The sequence below is a fragment of the Lathyrus oleraceus genome, chromosome 5 (genome assembly GCF_024323335.1).
Source record: "Lathyrus oleraceus cultivar Zhongwan6 chromosome 5, CAAS_Psat_ZW6_1.0, whole genome shotgun sequence".
Lineage (NCBI taxonomy): Eukaryota > Viridiplantae > Streptophyta > Magnoliopsida > Fabales > Fabaceae > Lathyrus > Lathyrus oleraceus.
This window is the reverse complement of record NC_066583.1, coordinates 148554513-148571400: the sequence shown is the minus strand read 5'-3', so window position 1 is coordinate 148571400 and position 16888 is coordinate 148554513. Positions and strand designations below refer to the sequence as shown.

The 16888-nt window shown below is 32.8% G+C and overlaps 1 protein-coding gene across 2 annotated transcripts; it reads right to left on the bottom strand.

Moving 5' to 3' along the window:
- Positions 1-211: 211 nt before the first annotated feature.
- Positions 212-14847, bottom strand: LOC127079097 (cyclin-dependent kinase E-1). 2 transcript variants are annotated; one of them, XM_051019509.1, is made up of 16 exons: positions 14496-14847; positions 14174-14284; positions 13728-13831; positions 13597-13639; positions 13401-13499; positions 12956-13025; positions 12369-12463; positions 12233-12266; positions 12048-12132; positions 11805-11882; positions 8162-8209; positions 6111-6143; positions 5747-5855; positions 2684-2893; positions 2515-2581; positions 212-702 (listed from the first exon to the last, which is right to left on the bottom strand). In XM_051019509.1, exons 1-15 carry the CDS (start codon positions 14703-14705, stop codon positions 2516-2518), a joined length of 1395 nt encoding a protein of 464 aa, XP_050875466.1. In that variant the 5' UTR covers positions 14706-14847; the 3' UTR covers positions 212-702; position 2515. The 2 variants fall into 2 exon arrangements, with proteins under 2 accessions (XP_050875466.1, XP_050875467.1); XM_051019510.1 differs by having other exon boundaries at positions 212-649.
- Positions 14848-16888: the final 2041 nt, after the last annotated feature.

Genomic DNA, 16888 nt, shown 5'->3' with positions numbered 1-16888 from the left:
AATAAAAATCTAGAATCTAACACAAAAGGAAGAGAGCAAAGAAGAAAATGTCCCTAGCAATATATTTATGCTAGAATGTTGCTATTGGTATGTATATGTTCTACCTCTAGAAGAAAGCTTATAATACTAATGGTTACGTATTTAGAAATATGTTTCCACTAAAACCTAGTCCATGCTCAAAAAGTAATATTATTCCAAGGAGCACAACAGATTCAAAACGGAAAAGACTAGTACACAATTTCCTTCAATAAGGTGAGGCAATAATATACATACAGTATAATAAAGTTTCAGCTGATTCATTTTTGACGAAAACCTATATGATCCCTAACATTTCACCTTGAGTAACAGTTGTGAGAATACAAGAAAATTGTACAAACTATATATAAATATGATATACATGTCTCACCAGTAGCTCAGCCATTTCCCCAGTTTATTCTCCCTTCAATGGCTCCATTGGTGTTCCAGGAGAATAGTTCATGTTGTAGCATCCAGCTTCATGTGCCCAATGCAATTACAAAAAGTGAAGTCCACAAGGATGAAGGCAAATCAGTCGAATATGGGTGTTATGACTTATGAATTGTCCAGAATGAGCTCAAGCTTGCCACTATTGACTTGAAATCTATCTTCATTTGATCTCTTCCATCAAAACCTAAGCATGATATCTTCAGAATATCTTCCATTAAATCTATCTTCACTTGATATCTTCAGAATCAATGCAAATATAGAAGAGTCATTCAATCCTACTAGTACAAGTATGCAAAAAGGTTGAACATTGATGACAGAAAGTGCAACTATAGAAGATAAATACCAAACTAATTAAAATCAGACTAGACATCGAACCTGTAGCGATTTAAGATTCAAATGTTTGACCAAAATTCAACCAAGAATGGACTGGTAATATTTAAATAATATTACTTTTTTATAAATATTTTAACAATATACTATAATGGGTATTTCTTAGTGAGAATAATATTAATATTAGTAATATTATTTTAATTTTAAAAACTAAATTAAACTTAAATGGTAACATCTTTGACCATAACTTTTTTCTACTTTGAAATCGGACTCTATATTTGCCCGACTTTGACGGAAAACCCCTGCTTTGACCAGGTGCACAGGCTTGAATTTTTCTCAATATTCAAAGTCGAGGCCAGGGTGAGAATGTTAATATCCGTCAGGCAACATTCCAAAAACCTACCCTAGTAAAAATATTTCTTTGTATACACATAGTACATTAGTACTTATTCATTTTATTTAATATTTAGTTATAGGCTATAAATATAAATGGTGAAGGCAGGGGAAAACCAATTTCAATCGGAACGGGTGCAGGGCAGAAGAAACTGATGTCTCCCCCACTATGTTGTCATACCTATTCATAAACATCCAAATTCAAGAAGATTAGAATCCTCTTGTGTGTTTTTTTCCTCACTAAATTTCCCGTGTTTTAAATCTCACCTTTAACTACATTATTTCCCCCTTTTTTTTAAAATTCTTAAACCCTTCTGTCCTAATATATTTCAAGGTTCATAAATTCTCCACATTATTTTCTTCATGTTGAAATCAACATGAGAGGATCCTAATCTAATTCATGATCTGTTTATATTGAAAATGAAAGGTAAAAAGCTAGAGTTGAAAAAAGAGAAACAGTCATGACACCTAAACAATCTTGTTGTATACCTGTCCTCAAATTTTGAGTTTCAAACTTTCAGCAAACAACATCAGTGTTGTAAATTGCGGATAATAGCAGATTGTTAAAATTCCGATATGTACTAATTCTATATCACCACTATAGCAGCTATTTGACAACATTTTGTCCTAATGGCATATCGCGGAACAATAGCGGTTTGTCCAAATTCGGTAACACTATAGCGGTATAGCTTCTATTTAACAACATTAAACCGCATAAGTCACACATTGAGGAATTAAGGAAGCAACATAATACAAGTCAAATATAAAATACAAAATTGAGCCATTTTCAAGTAATATATTTCACAGATTGTGCATTTATGAACTGCAACAAACCAGTTGGCAGCTGGTTTTGACGGTTTTATGTTGGTTCTCCATTTGTAAATCAGATTTTTTTCTAGGTGATTTTCAGTCCTAATTGGACTATATGCAGATCTGATTTTGGTTCGATTGGTCTAACAAGCCGGTCCAATTTTGATTACCTTAATAATTCTCAATAAGATATACACAATGTGATGTTTGCCACAACCAAACATCACAAGTGACTATTAAAGAGGTGAACAAGTTTTGCGCAATATGTAGTTTCTCAAATACTTTGTAAGAATCTCTGATAAATTTGATTCAAAATTTCATATAGAACTCTCATGAATCCTAATTGCCCATTAAAACTACTCGGACAAAACATGAGAAATTATTGATATTCCTAATAATCCACATAAAAGAAATTCTTCCAGTTTTATGAAAAGCCAAGTTTCTCTATGACAGAGTACATCTACCACCACCACCACCACCGTCGCCACTAATATGTAGTGGAACAATGTTATTTACCTCACATACGTCTTGGCTTCTGCTGCGGAGGGTATCCAGGCATTCCCATTTGGTCTTTTCTCCTCAACTGTCAAAAAACAAAATAAAAAACAGTTAGTAACATATTACATCAACCATAAAAAAGGACAACAGGGTAACAGATTCCTCCTTTTCCCAATAAACAATAAACCTGTTGCTGCTGATGGGCCTGTTGCGGAACTCCTCGTTGCATTGGGATGCCAGCAGGATTAATTCCACTACCCATCCCTTGCTGGGATGGGAGGTTATAAGCTTGCAGCTGATGCATTCTTTGCATGCCAACATTCATTGGTCGAGGGACAGGTCTATTTGATACATGACCACCAGGCATGTTTCCAGCAATAGCAGCTCCAGACGAAACCTGAAAAATTATACACATTCAAACGCATTAGGTGGAAATGTTTATGCGTGCAAATGCTTGCTCGTGTCCAAGTATGCCAATATAAACCCTTACAAGAATCATGAGCAAGCAATTTAATCTCACTTGAACTTCAGTAGGAATCAAAACTTTTCATTAATAGAAACTACACAGGATATTATTCACACACAGTTATGTAATCAAGTCATATTAAGTATAACAAAACCATTGAAAATATTCATAACCTCTAAGGACAGAGTAGTTAAACTTGGGGCAGTCGAGGTAATTTATCCCAGTATTTTAAAATCGGAACAGACCACCGGACCTATGGCCGGTCGCGTTACTATATTAGATTTAGACCGCGCATGTAATTGAACCAGTCAACGTGTAAACAAGCAGGAACCAATGCAGTCCAGTTTAGTGAAAATAAGCTAGCTTTTTAGTTACAAAATAATTAGATGTAAGTGGTCCAATCAAGGATCGAACCCGCATTACTAATCTTCAATAACACAACTTCGTACACTGCGCCATCTATTCGTCGATTACTCTAACATTGCTTTTAATTTATATATCCATCCACAATACGTATTTGATTTAAGAAAATCACATTGTAATTAATACTTGCCATATAACTTGTACTATATATGCGTAATATTTAGGTAACCATTCAACCCTTTTTTGGGTATAAGGTCATATTAGATGTAAGTGGTCTGCTCAAGGATTGAACCCTCACTAATAATCTTCAACAATGCAACTTCTGCAACTGCGCCATCTGTTCGTCGATTACTCTAACGTTGCTTTTAACCCATGCAATACATGTATTTGATTTAAGAAAATCACATTGTAATTAATATTTTCCATATAACTTGTACTAAATATGCGTAATATTTAGGTAATCATTCATTTCTTTTTCGGGTATAAGGTAATAATTCATCTTTAAACACGAAAGAATCAAAATATTTAGGTAATTAATTATTTTTTTAGTTTTTGAAGTGTAACTTGTACTATTTTAGAATCCAAATTGTAAACACAAAAGAATGATATATATTATATCAACTAATAAGTCTTCCTTTATTTAAACAATAATATGTTATTAATATTAACATTCAAATTTAGAAAGAATACATTTTGGATACTATATATTTAGTAAAAAATATGTATAAATTTATGTTGTGAATTTATTTATTTTTTGGAACACAAAGGGGCCATAGTCCAAAAAGGAAAAGAAAACTACACTGCTACAAGTTGAGGTAACGAAACACCCCAAAAACCATGAGCTATCATCTGATACACCTGAAGAGGATGCAATTGTAAATCTAGAAAGTCCACTTCTCCAACACATTTCAGATTGGACAAAACAACAACACATCTATTTTCTTCCCTATAAATATGCATGAAACGATCATTCTAATTGAGGGAAAGCAAATATCTAATCTTATGCATGATAATCCATTCCATAGAACTCCCGGTATTGCCACCATCGATACTACGGACAATGACCTCCGAATCCACTTGAACTATCAACTTTGAAATACCTTTTTGCCTAACCAAGCTCAAACCTTCATACACTCCCCGCTATCAACTTTGAAATACCTTTCCTCCTATCGAAGCTCAAACCTTCATACACTCCCCACATCTCCGCCATATACGCAGTAGTTTTTCCCCTTAGTTTTTGCAAAATCACACACCCAAACACCATTCTCATACCTTATCAATCCTTCACAACCTGCAAGCCCCTACTTCCTTTGAATGCTCCATCCTTACTCAAACAAAACCATCCATTTGGAGATTTTTTCCACTAATTGTTGGTTACCTTTGGTCTCTTAGCTATATCACTACCAACTTGTTTAGTCCGGTAATATGAAAGCACGACAAAATGCACAAAATCGCAAGGATTATTGACATACACATAGTTAGGATCATGAACTCATCGGGTTTGCCATCTCTATAACCAGTAACAAGCTGTCACCCAAACCTCATTCCACTTGTACCCGTCGAACCGGTCAGCATGGCTATTTAAATTGAAATTAAACCAATGCTCTAAGCCGCAAAGAAAGAAAGTTGCATGATACTCATCTAGATTTAGGCCAAAGGCAACGAAAGTGGTTGTACCAAAAGATGATGAAGATCTTGATCCAAAATATATTGGGGAAGACGAAGAAGACTACATATCAAGTAGCGAAGGAAATGATGATGAAGAATTAGACTTATGCTTAAAATTTTATTTGACTTTTGATAATGCTTAACTTGTTTAGAAGGAAATGAGTTTTGAGATTTTCATAATTCTTAACTTGTTTGTTCTCTTGAACTTTGTTGGTATTATTGAAAAGTATGTTTTGCTTAAAATTGTGGCTTTTCCTTCTAACTATGAATACTTTATGAATTTTGAGCAATTTATTTCATTTTGCAGCAACTATGCGTTTATTAGTATTAATTGTATAATAATTCCTAAATATATGAAATAACGCCCGCTCCTCTCTGCTCCGCTACCTGGAATTGACAACTGAACTAACATTGTCCTTCACTTGTCTAATAATCACTTATTGCTTTCTCTAATTCAAACCTATAATAATATTTGCAAAAAGTAGAGATTTATATAGTACTGCACCGCCAGATTAATAAAATAAATACTAGCTAAATCAGGTCAGTAACTAAACTGCTGAGAGTATTACTCTTACAATATATGACTATTTTCCACTAAAAGACAATTCAGGGACAAGTTGAATCATGTCCATTAGTTCTGATATACCCTACTCAATGAAAGTTTTAAATCTACAACACTAAACAAAATGGGTACAGGATAACTCAAGCCTGCACAATTTCAGTTTATAATGATATATTTCAATAGGACTTTACCGGCTGTGATTGCTGCATGTTGGTTGTCCCTTCAAAATCTGTCGTTGTGTCCACTGGACGTGTGGGATAATTCACAAATGCCTCTCCAGGTTGGAATGGTACAAGTGCACTGGGCATTGATTTTACATTATATGTTTAATCAAAGACAATGAAATACATGCTTAATGAAGACAGATGCTTTACTATACATAGAGCAGGAAGAGGAGAAATAATAAATATTGTTTATTTATAAATCTTGCAAAGAAATTTTCAAATCAATGAAAAGTAACCAATAATTCTGGGAAAAGGTTTTATGCAATAAAAATGGGGAAAGGCGAAAAGACCAAAGCAAAATAGCAAAGGAGGAAGGAAGAAAAGGCCTTACTTCCGTCCAGGCTGTGGTTCCATTTTGAAATACCTGGAAAAACAAAGTAAAGCATGTTGAAAATATAATAGCCGACAGATAAAAGGAAACTAGTTACATACCCAACAAAGTATAACATATCTAATAAGGTGTCTTCCATCCATCAAAACTCATATTACATGGTCTCTAATGTAAAAAAGACTTACAAAAGCAACAACCAATTTTTAAACTCGTTGAAGGCATAAAACTACATCGGCATGAAGACATCAAATCTCAATTACCACTAAAACCAGTGATCCAGCAATATATGGGAGCTCTTCAAGGTGATATATATGATTAAGAAGCTGTTTGTTTCAGAGTTTTTTGGTTAAAGAACACTTTCATTTTGGACAAAAAAATGCTTATAAAAATTTTAGTTAATTCTTTCAGCTTTTGAAAAAAAAAATCAGAATCTAAAAATCTTAGTTTTGATTATTTTTTAGTAGCTTCTAAGACAAAATGAAATTATAACTACCTTTTCAAATAAAATGCATTTTTAATAATTATACTCATGCAAAAAACAACTTCTGATTTACATAAAATCTCTACAGAATAAATCATTTTTTAACACACTCAATGAAAAAGACAAATCACAAGCAATTATGGAACAATCAGTAGACCACCACCTAAGTGAAAACACAACATGAAATATTCTATAACGCTCTCAAAAAATTTGAAGTCAGGTAACCAGGCCACTATACTCACTTCAGTGACAAGAAACAGTTGCAGCATTGACTGTACAGAAATGGACATTATGTGCAAGAACAATCTCATAGTTGTCATAATTCTTGTAAACAACATAAATGGCAGCCTTTTTATATTTTTCAAACTTGTCATGAACCAACCATCTAAGAAGGTTGATCTATTGGGTATATTATGTTTCTATCATGTCCAATTGTCCACTCTGAGAAAGCTCTTTGGGCTTGAAATGCGAGCATTTTACATACCCACTTAACCTGTACTTAAATCCAACATTTAATTAGAATAATGGGATTGAAAAGGATTGACCTCTAGACCCTTGGCCATCAAGGGTCTGATGGCACTCCATGAACCAACTACCCCAAAAAGCATAAATGTGAATAGTTTTTATATTACTTTTCTAACATGACTGAAATCTAAGTGAAACATATTATAAATTCACCCAAAAACTTTAATTCAGCAGCAGTAAGGCTACATAACTGCTTTTTTGTGTAAATAAAATAGTTTAGGGAAAGCTTCTGGAGTTGTTTCAATGATGACTACAGAAATATAGTTGCTCGTCCTCAATAACTTTTGAAAATTCCGATCAGGATTATGTTAGATACAACAAAAAGAAGGCAACTACATCAGTTCCAGAAAATCTTTGATAGTATGCCATATAAATATAGTATAAAAAAATGGAAGGAAAATATGCTGTATCTAGTCAACATTTCTATAGGCAGAACAACCATAAATAAATACAAGTTAAATCCAGAGACGGGTTCAAAATTTTATCAAATCAGTGGCCAAAAGATATTTAATGATAAGTATCAAATAAATACACATGAAAAGTATATATTTTAACACATTGAATGTTGTTTGAATAATTCTAGTAACTTCTTAAAATGTGTAATTATCAATATGAGCATATAAATACTATTTATTAATAATATAACATAATAAGGTATGTGGATATTTTTCTCAATACATAATTAATATAACATATATTAATTATATAACATTATAAGGTATGAGAATATTTTTCTCAATACATAATTCATATAACATATAAGGTATAAGAATACTTTTCTCAATACATTCTTAACTAAATTTTCCTGCACTAGAAGGTCATATAATATCCGTTTTATGATTAAACAACAAAAACACAATATTAATATAAAATAAAATTGATTAAACAATAAACAGATTAAGCACAAAATCATATTTATGTTCAAAGCAGCGGTGGTTATGCCCATGCTTGCCCTCCCCAAGTTCCATCTCTAGTTAAATCACCCTTTGAATCACTAGATATGTAAATTTCATGCAAAAATACAAGAAAATAAAAGGAGTCTTACTCATGCTCCAAAGCTTGTGCTGCTGTTATACGCTTTTTAGGATCATATCTGCACATAAATACACAAGCCAATATTAGAGGGCAAAAAATACAGAAAACTTTCATTAAAAAAGAAAGTCATGCATCAAATCCATATATCAACAAATACTAGATGAAATTCTTACGGTTGAATGCCACATGTAACAAAACTGAAATAGGATTGCATTTGGTTTACTAAAATGACTATAATGGGAATGACATAGAATCATAACTCCCTCCCACTAGCAATCTTTAGCATTAAAAATTAAATGAATATGCCATTCTATCATGGCATGGTATGCCAAATCAGATAGGAATCAGAAAAATGCTCGGTGGCAATATTCCTCTAGATGGGGCTATCACGAAGGCCTGTATAAGAGAAGAAGCAAACATGATAGAGAGATCTGCACTCAGTTACAGAATTAGGGGGTCACTCTCGAGGTTCTGAAAGATGTGAAGCCTACACATGAGACATGACAGCTGGCTGCACGACTTCAATTAGGGGGAGGGGTGTTGAGAGACTCATATTAGATAAGATATGGTCTAAAAATATGTTTATAAGTGGGAGGCATCTCTCACCATAAAAGTCAGTTTTGTAAGGATGAGTTAGGACACACCAAAATTTTAAGAGATATGATGGGTCAATCATTTGTTTCTTTAGTTTCAACGGTGGCAGTTGTGAACCGGCTATTGGGTTAGTCATTTTCATTATAGTAGAAATTATTAACAGCATTCAAGGAATAGCCCTTAATGTCTGTGGAGATAAGCAACTTATTACATGCAAGGCTTGAAAGAAGAAAATAAAATATCGACACTGGTCATAATAGATAGACATCCGTGCTAGTTCTTGCTCTAGCATGACAGCTCCATTTCAGGGAAGGCTTTTTGAACTAAGGGTACAATGATACTCTGTTTTTTGGGGCCCTGGTTCGTGCTAGTTCTTGCTCTAGCATGACAGCTCCATTTCAGGGAAGGCTTTTTGAACTAAGGGTACCATGATACTCTTTTTTGGGGGGCCCTGCTTTGGCTTCTGGTTTGGTGGTTGCACGTTCGGGCAACAGTATTAGTTGTGGCAATAATGGTAGTGGCAGTAACGATGGGTGATGACAAGAGCAGTTGGCAAGTGACAAGGGTCATGGTGGTCACTGTGGGACGGGTGACGATTTCCACATTTCTAAAAGAAAAAGGTATAATGCTGCTAGATAGAGTTAACTGAATTAGCTATTAATGGAAGGAATGATCGTTCACTTATTTGATTGAATGGCCACTCAACTTATTCCTATCCTTTTCCATAGTAACTGCCAAATATAAGTCCTTTTGGGTATTCAAACTCAGATTGCTCACAATAAAGTTGGTTGATAGATTGTTTTAGGCAGTGTTATCAAATATCCGCAATTGCAGTGCTAAGGCAGATATACATGGCGGTTTTTGAGCTCGCTGCTATGGTAAATATTGGCCTATATTGCGGATTTTTCCGCCATAATCGGCTAAACAGCGCCACAAAGTGTCCGGTATGGCGGAATTTTGGCTCTCCGCCATGGAGAGCCATCTACCATGGACAACACTGGTTTTAGGTAAATTGTTCTTTCATAGAACTATACAAGCGGAAAGAAATTTCACCTAATATCCCTAGTTTGAAGGATAATGATAATCTTGTACTCGGGAGAATAAGAATTTATCATGTATTGATTGATTTCCTTCTATCTATTTAGTGTTCTAGAGAAGATCCTCAAAATCCTTAGTATCAACAAAGTACTCAATGACAAATATGCTCTTTTGTGGTTCAGATGGGGATTTACAAGGAAAGCAGCAATGCTGAAATCTCTAACAAATGGGAAGAATCAACATTGCCACACAAGTGAAGCAGAATGATTGCATTAACCACTAAACACTATGACCTTAAATAATTCAAATTTTAAACAACATAGAAAGAAGTCTATGTTGTCAATCTCAATGGTGGCTCAGAGGGACTGGCTCCGAAACTAGAATAGTGGTGTAGCGTATGGCGGGATGATTGCTATTATAATATTACTATTTTTTTTCTAAACCACTACTACATGTATATAGATTTCAGTCTCGATTATAAGCAAAAATACCTACACTCACACTAATTAAGAATTTTAGTTAATTGCAAATAATTCTCTTATTGTAATAAAAGAAATGTTTGTACTTCCTAAATTGAATTTCGTGGAAACTTGTTCCCTAAGAATAAAAAGGTTAGTAGAAAATAAAATCCATACTACTTGAAGGGCAGCATTTCATGAATGATATCATTTAAATTAAGTTAAATTAGTTTGTTTTGGATAGGCAACTGTTAGTATGTTAGTTATTATGTTACTCCCTTCGTTTCAAAATGAATGTCGTTTTAGGGGGGAAAATTGTTTCAAACTGAATGTCATTCTCACTTTTCAATGTAGATATGATTGTTATTTTTTCCAATTGTGTCTTTTAATTATTACTCTCTACACTACTTTCAACACACTAATAAGCTTAATTTAGTAAAAGTGCAATGTCTTATGACAACATTATTGCATTCCTTAATCCGTGTGCAAAAACCTTAAACGAAAGTCATTTTGAAACTGAGAGAATAGTATATTTTTTCCCCTTTACCAGGGTTTGAACTCTGGTCCTTTCACTACTTCAACTCAATTAACCATTAGTTCATACCAGTTAAATCATACTCGATTTGTTTATATTTTAAACCACAAAACATGAGTATTTTTTTACTTATAATCAAGACAGGAGGGACTAAGTATATATAACTATTAATCATAATTAATACTATATATACCAAAGTTCTACAGCATGGTAGTGACTCAGTAGGTTTGCAGACTTCTAAAGCTGCTTTACCCGGGGTATGAATTCTATCTTGTTTACTTTCACATTTTTTAATACTTTGAAGTGGTACTGGACCAAGCCCATTCTAATCTAACCTTAGCTCTCAAGGATTTTGTATCCCTGCATAGAACAGACTACCAAGACGCCGCATTTCTTCTTCTTCATTTGTTTCTTAAATCCCTCATCTTTGCATCCTTCTTTCATCCTTTCTTCTTCTTTGACTAGATGCCCTTCCTCTTCATTGTTTTTATTCTTTTCTCATCTACATCAATTTTTTTCTGGCCATAAGAAACAAAAGTCCCTGTGGCGGCTGCGACATGACAAAATCAGCGCAATTTGGGGTCGCAATAGCCGCACCTGCAAAACGTTTTGCAGTGGGCACCATAACTGCACCACGATTAGCCACAAAAGCGGCACTATTCACAGTATAGAAAGAGGCAGGGAAAGTTTGAGACAAATTAACATGTGAACTGAAACTATAAGATTAACAACGGGAACAAGTACGACAATAAGTGATGATGAAGAAGAAGATGATGATAAAGTTAGAAAACATAAGTAACAAAAAACACAAACCCATTACCACCTGGATAAGGCCACAAAATATTGAGGCTTATTTAACCACCCTATCACAGTATTATGGGGGTAACACTAAATCATTAGCACATAAGGGGGTAACTTTTCATCATGTTCAATTTAGTATCATTTTAGAATTTAAATGAAAAAAGGAAATACATCCTTAGTATAGATGCACAGTAAAACTTTCTTAAAGGCTTGGAGGAAATACTTACTCAAGCATCTTTGACAAAAGGTCATATGCAGGACTTTTTGGAGATAGGTGTACAACACTGTAGAGATTAGCATTGTCACTGTTTGCAAGAAGCAGAACAGGTCCATTAGTTTCATGAAGAAAAAAAATATATGTATATCGGTTACAAAGAACAAACAAGTAAAAGAGAAAACAAAGGACTCAACACTATGAAAATAGGTATATCCTGCATATATTTGAATTACACGGCAATTAACGATCTTACTATTTGTGTCCTTGTATATGTTGTGTATCCTGTTGCCAATGAGGAAGATGTTGTAAGGAAGGCCATTTCTCTAATGTGGGGTGGCCTGACACAGTAACAATGTCCAGGATGTGGGTTTGGGATATCATCAAGACAATAAACATCCCCCAACAGGGAGAAAGGAAAACAGTAAGCAAATAAGTTACCTAAAACCTTGAATATTTTGTCAAGTTGATCAAGCTGTACAAGTGGAACAATGATTATTTAGAATTCAACAATGGTACTACATCTAATAATACTCAACTATAGAATAAAAAGAACACCAGTTTTAGCATCAAGTACCTGAAAAGGATTTGGTGTAGCTTTGACTTCTGCACCTTGAAATAGTGGCTTCAAGGTCAACAACTCAGCAAAAATGCATCCCACAGCCCACGTATCTAAATGTCTCTTTAAGGAAAAATAACTCAACCACTATTAGAATGACATCAAACAGAATTCGGACATATTTATTTATTACACACAATTGATAAGTCTACCTTTCAATTATGTGTAACAAAGTCCCCAACATTAATTACATCCACTAAAAAATTACAGTCATCAAAAGTCAGTTATACCATGTCAACCTTTTGTGTATGCTCTAAATATTGTTGTGTCAGATTCATCAAAGCCGTAACTTATTCAGGCATCAACCTCAAGTCAAACTAAGGATAGCAAGAACACCAATGTAATAAAAAAAAGTACAACACGGGTTAAAAGCTGGAGAAATACCCTTGATGGATTGATAACAATCATAACATCACACAACACAAGTATAACTCCAAAGTTAATCATAATTTTGTACGCAGTAAATATTGGCACACAACACACAGAGATGGAGGGTGAAAGAGAGAGTAAATATTGACACATGCACACCAAAAATTAAAGGATACCAACAGCACTGGTATAGTGTTTTGCTCCAAGAAGCAACTCAGGAGCACGATACCAAATGGTTACAACAACCTGCAAGTTAGTATTTTATAAATCAGGAATCTAAACAATCAAACATATCAAAAGGTAAAATGTGGTACAAGTGCACAGTTAATTGAAGTTAAAGATGATAGTAGACCCAACGGCCAACACATAGAGAATCAAAACACATGAAATTTTGACAGAAGGCTCAACAGTTCAACAAGCTAAACTTGAAACAAATAACAATATCCATCACTCAGTCAGCTTACAGCAAAAAGCTGGACAGTGTACAAGCCTTTAATGTAGTCCTACTGCAGGTATTATATGCATAGCCAGATTTCAACTCTTCAAATATTAAAAGTATAAAAATCATGCAGAGAATATACATGAAAACTTCTAATACACAGATGAAAAATGTGCTCATACTCCATTTTCAGATAATGGCTTCAGAGGGGCTTGATATATCCTTGCAAGCCCAAAGTCAGCAACTTTAACAACTCCATGTTCCTCGCCATCACCCATAACCTTTTCGTAGAAAGCTCGTTAGAAAAATTAGTGCACAGATAAAAGATGGACAAATAAAATTATTAATCATATCATGATAAGGCGGCAAAACTCGTACCAATATATTCGATGGCTTCAAATCTCGATGTATTATCCAATTACTGGATGGAAAGTATAGTAATACAATAAGTCAACACAAAGAAAATAAATAAAATGAACCATCTTCAACTTCGCAAAATATAGACTAACCTGTGCAGATAGTTCAGCCCATTGAGCAACTGCCATAGTATTGATTTAACAGTGTACTGGTTAATCGATTGGTTGACCTTGTCTCTATGATGTCTTATTATTTCCTGCCATTCAAGATTGCAACCTTTACACTCAACTAACTACAAGAAACAATTCCTTGCTACCTACATATGTTTCTTCCCATAGAAATTCACACAACCTTTTAAGACACTAAGTAACAATAGCACAAAATCCAATCTAAAACTCATAATATGAGTATAAATGAAGACGTAACAACAGCCTATCCTTAAAATTTACAACACTGCAGTGGGTATGCAAAATGCAATATTTAAATGAAAATAACCTAAAAAATCAAGATATTCAGAAACTATAAATTTTCAGCAGGAAACACTGATAAAACTGAAAAACAAAATGACAATTTCAAGTCAAATGCCTCGTCTACTCACATAAAGGTCATGTTCAGCATAATCGAAGGCTAGATACAGAGACATGTCTGTATGATTGATGTGAACATTCACAAGCTTCACAACATTTTCATGTGTGATCTCCCTCAGCAACTGCAACATGAAGTTAAAATTAGTCAAAACCAATCCGAAACATCAAAACTCTAATAACTAAAATAACAGAAAACATCCGCTACATAGAACAATTGCATTAGTACTAACTATCCAGTAATTTCAGCGAGTTTGGCTCAAAGCCCTTCATCAGCTGCAATACAAAAATCGGAGAAAAATTACAACAAAAAAAAGAAGGAAAAAAATATCATACCATGATTTCACGAATGGCGGTGGGAGAGACACCATCGCCATCTTTAGATTGCTTGAATTTCTTGATGGCGATGGATTTTCCGCGGTTGGTGGCGGACTTGATCCGAGCGAGGAAGACGAGACCGTAGGTTCCTTCTCCGATCTTCCCAATCAGATCGTACTGCTGAAGCCACTCTGGTTTGTTGCTGTTGGAGCGGTTGCCGTCAGCCATGGCTGCTCCTCCTTCACTTCGTTTCGATCACGAGCTGGACGCAACCACGAATCAGAAACTGAAGAGTTTGAATTGGATGAACCAATCGGTTAACTGCTCTGCATAAGTAAAGTTACCTCTGTTTTGTTTTTTGGTCAAAAGTTTTTTTTTTCCTTTTCAACGTATTTTACATATATTTGTCAAAAATTAGTATATAAAATAAATCTTGACCAAAAAATAAATAAATCAAAATAAAATAAAATAATTTGTTACTATCTTCATTTTAAATGACTCCGGTTTTAAAAAAATTCACTCTGTAATGATATTATTATGTTACACTTTTATTAAATTAATTTTATTCTGTAAAGAGTATTAAAAAACATACTTAAAAAATTAACAATTATTTTTATATTAAAAAATGAAAATGATAATCATTTTGAAATAAATTTTATTTATTAAAACGATAGTCATTTTAAAATAAATGGAGTATAAACTCGTTCTTATGATCGAGAAAAATAGATTTAGAAAATTCATTTATATCTTAAATTATTCCATATATATTAATAGAATATTACAAATTTTATGTTATTAATACAAAATAAATATTTGGATGTTTGTCTCTTTGTGTTAATACATATTTACATGATTAATACAAATGATTCTCTTAAAATATTAATACAAATGATAAAAAAGTTAAATATGTTTGTCGTCCTTTAAAATATCTCAAATTTTATTTTTAGTCCCTTAAAATATTTATTTTAAATAATGATTAACTCGTGATAAAATATCATTCATGAATTTATGGCAATAATATGTAAATCTCAAATTGATAAAAGATTGTATTAGAGTTGGATTGCCTAGGTAGAATCCCATTGATGTATTATATGTAACTTTTAATGTTGATAACTTCTAGTTTAAATTTTTACCCATTAAAATCCACTTGATATAAATTGAGTTATTAGACTAAATTGAAGTTCTAAATGATTGAAAATAATTTAAGCTATATAAATTATGGTTTTGAAGTTTTTGGTATGTAAATCACTAAAGTTGATTATTTGTCCATTTAGACATGACAACATAACTTGTTTCTGCGAGCATCTACTTGTATTTGACAGAGAAAATATTATTTGATTGGATTTGAATTTGGATTTGAGTTTGGGTTTTCTTAATTACAAAATATAGGGACTGGTCAAGATAATGGGGACATTAGTATCCACCTAAATCTGTCATGTTTATTTTACTATATATTTTATTATTTAATTTTGATAATTTAAAATATTAAATATGTGGTCCATGATGTTTTAATTTGTATTTATTAATTAAAATATTTGAAATATATTTATGAAATTTTTTTAAATTGTTTTATTTTTTATTTGTAATATAATTTTATTTTGAAAAAAAATATTTAATTTATTTTATTAAATGGATGATGGTGAGGCAGAGATACCCGAATCTGATTTGGACAGATTTAAGTTTTAATTTTCCAATTTTATAGGGGTGTTTAGGGAGAAAAATTGAGATTGTTTCGGAATTTGAATTTGGATTTGGAGAGATAAAAATCGTTCTGCTTCATCCTGTTGTCATCTCTAATCCATCCATAATGCTGATATTTGTATGTTGTTTTGTGATCAACCATAGCATAAATTATTAGAAACTATGCAAAAAAATTATTTTAACATAGTAAGTGACAAATTTATTAGTAAGTTTGTGTGTTGTGTCAATAAAATCACCGCAAGAGAATCATGTTGATGTGAAAGATTGGATTTCAAGTTTCAATATTATTACATCAACCATCTATATATGAGACATGTGTAATATGCTTTCAACGCAAAATTAAATAGGATTAATAGGTATTTTATTCTGTGATATAAGTGATTTCTATTTTTTCTCTTGTAAAAAAAATTGATTCCAACCTTGGCATATAAGATTATGTTGTTATGAAAAATTGACTAAAAAAACGCCTATGGAGCGTTGAGTGAATTTTTTTATTATTATTTTTTTAATATCAACTATGTTGACGTGGTTTCTTTTATTCTTGTTTTGAATTATTTTAAATTCCATGTTAACATTTTATTTGTTATTTTTTAAAGCTTTAATATATTAAAGCATCAAAAAAATTAAAATTTTGCATAAAAAAAATGTTAAATCATATACAATTTGATGCACATATTAACTAAGCACTTAACCACTAAACTATAAACTAT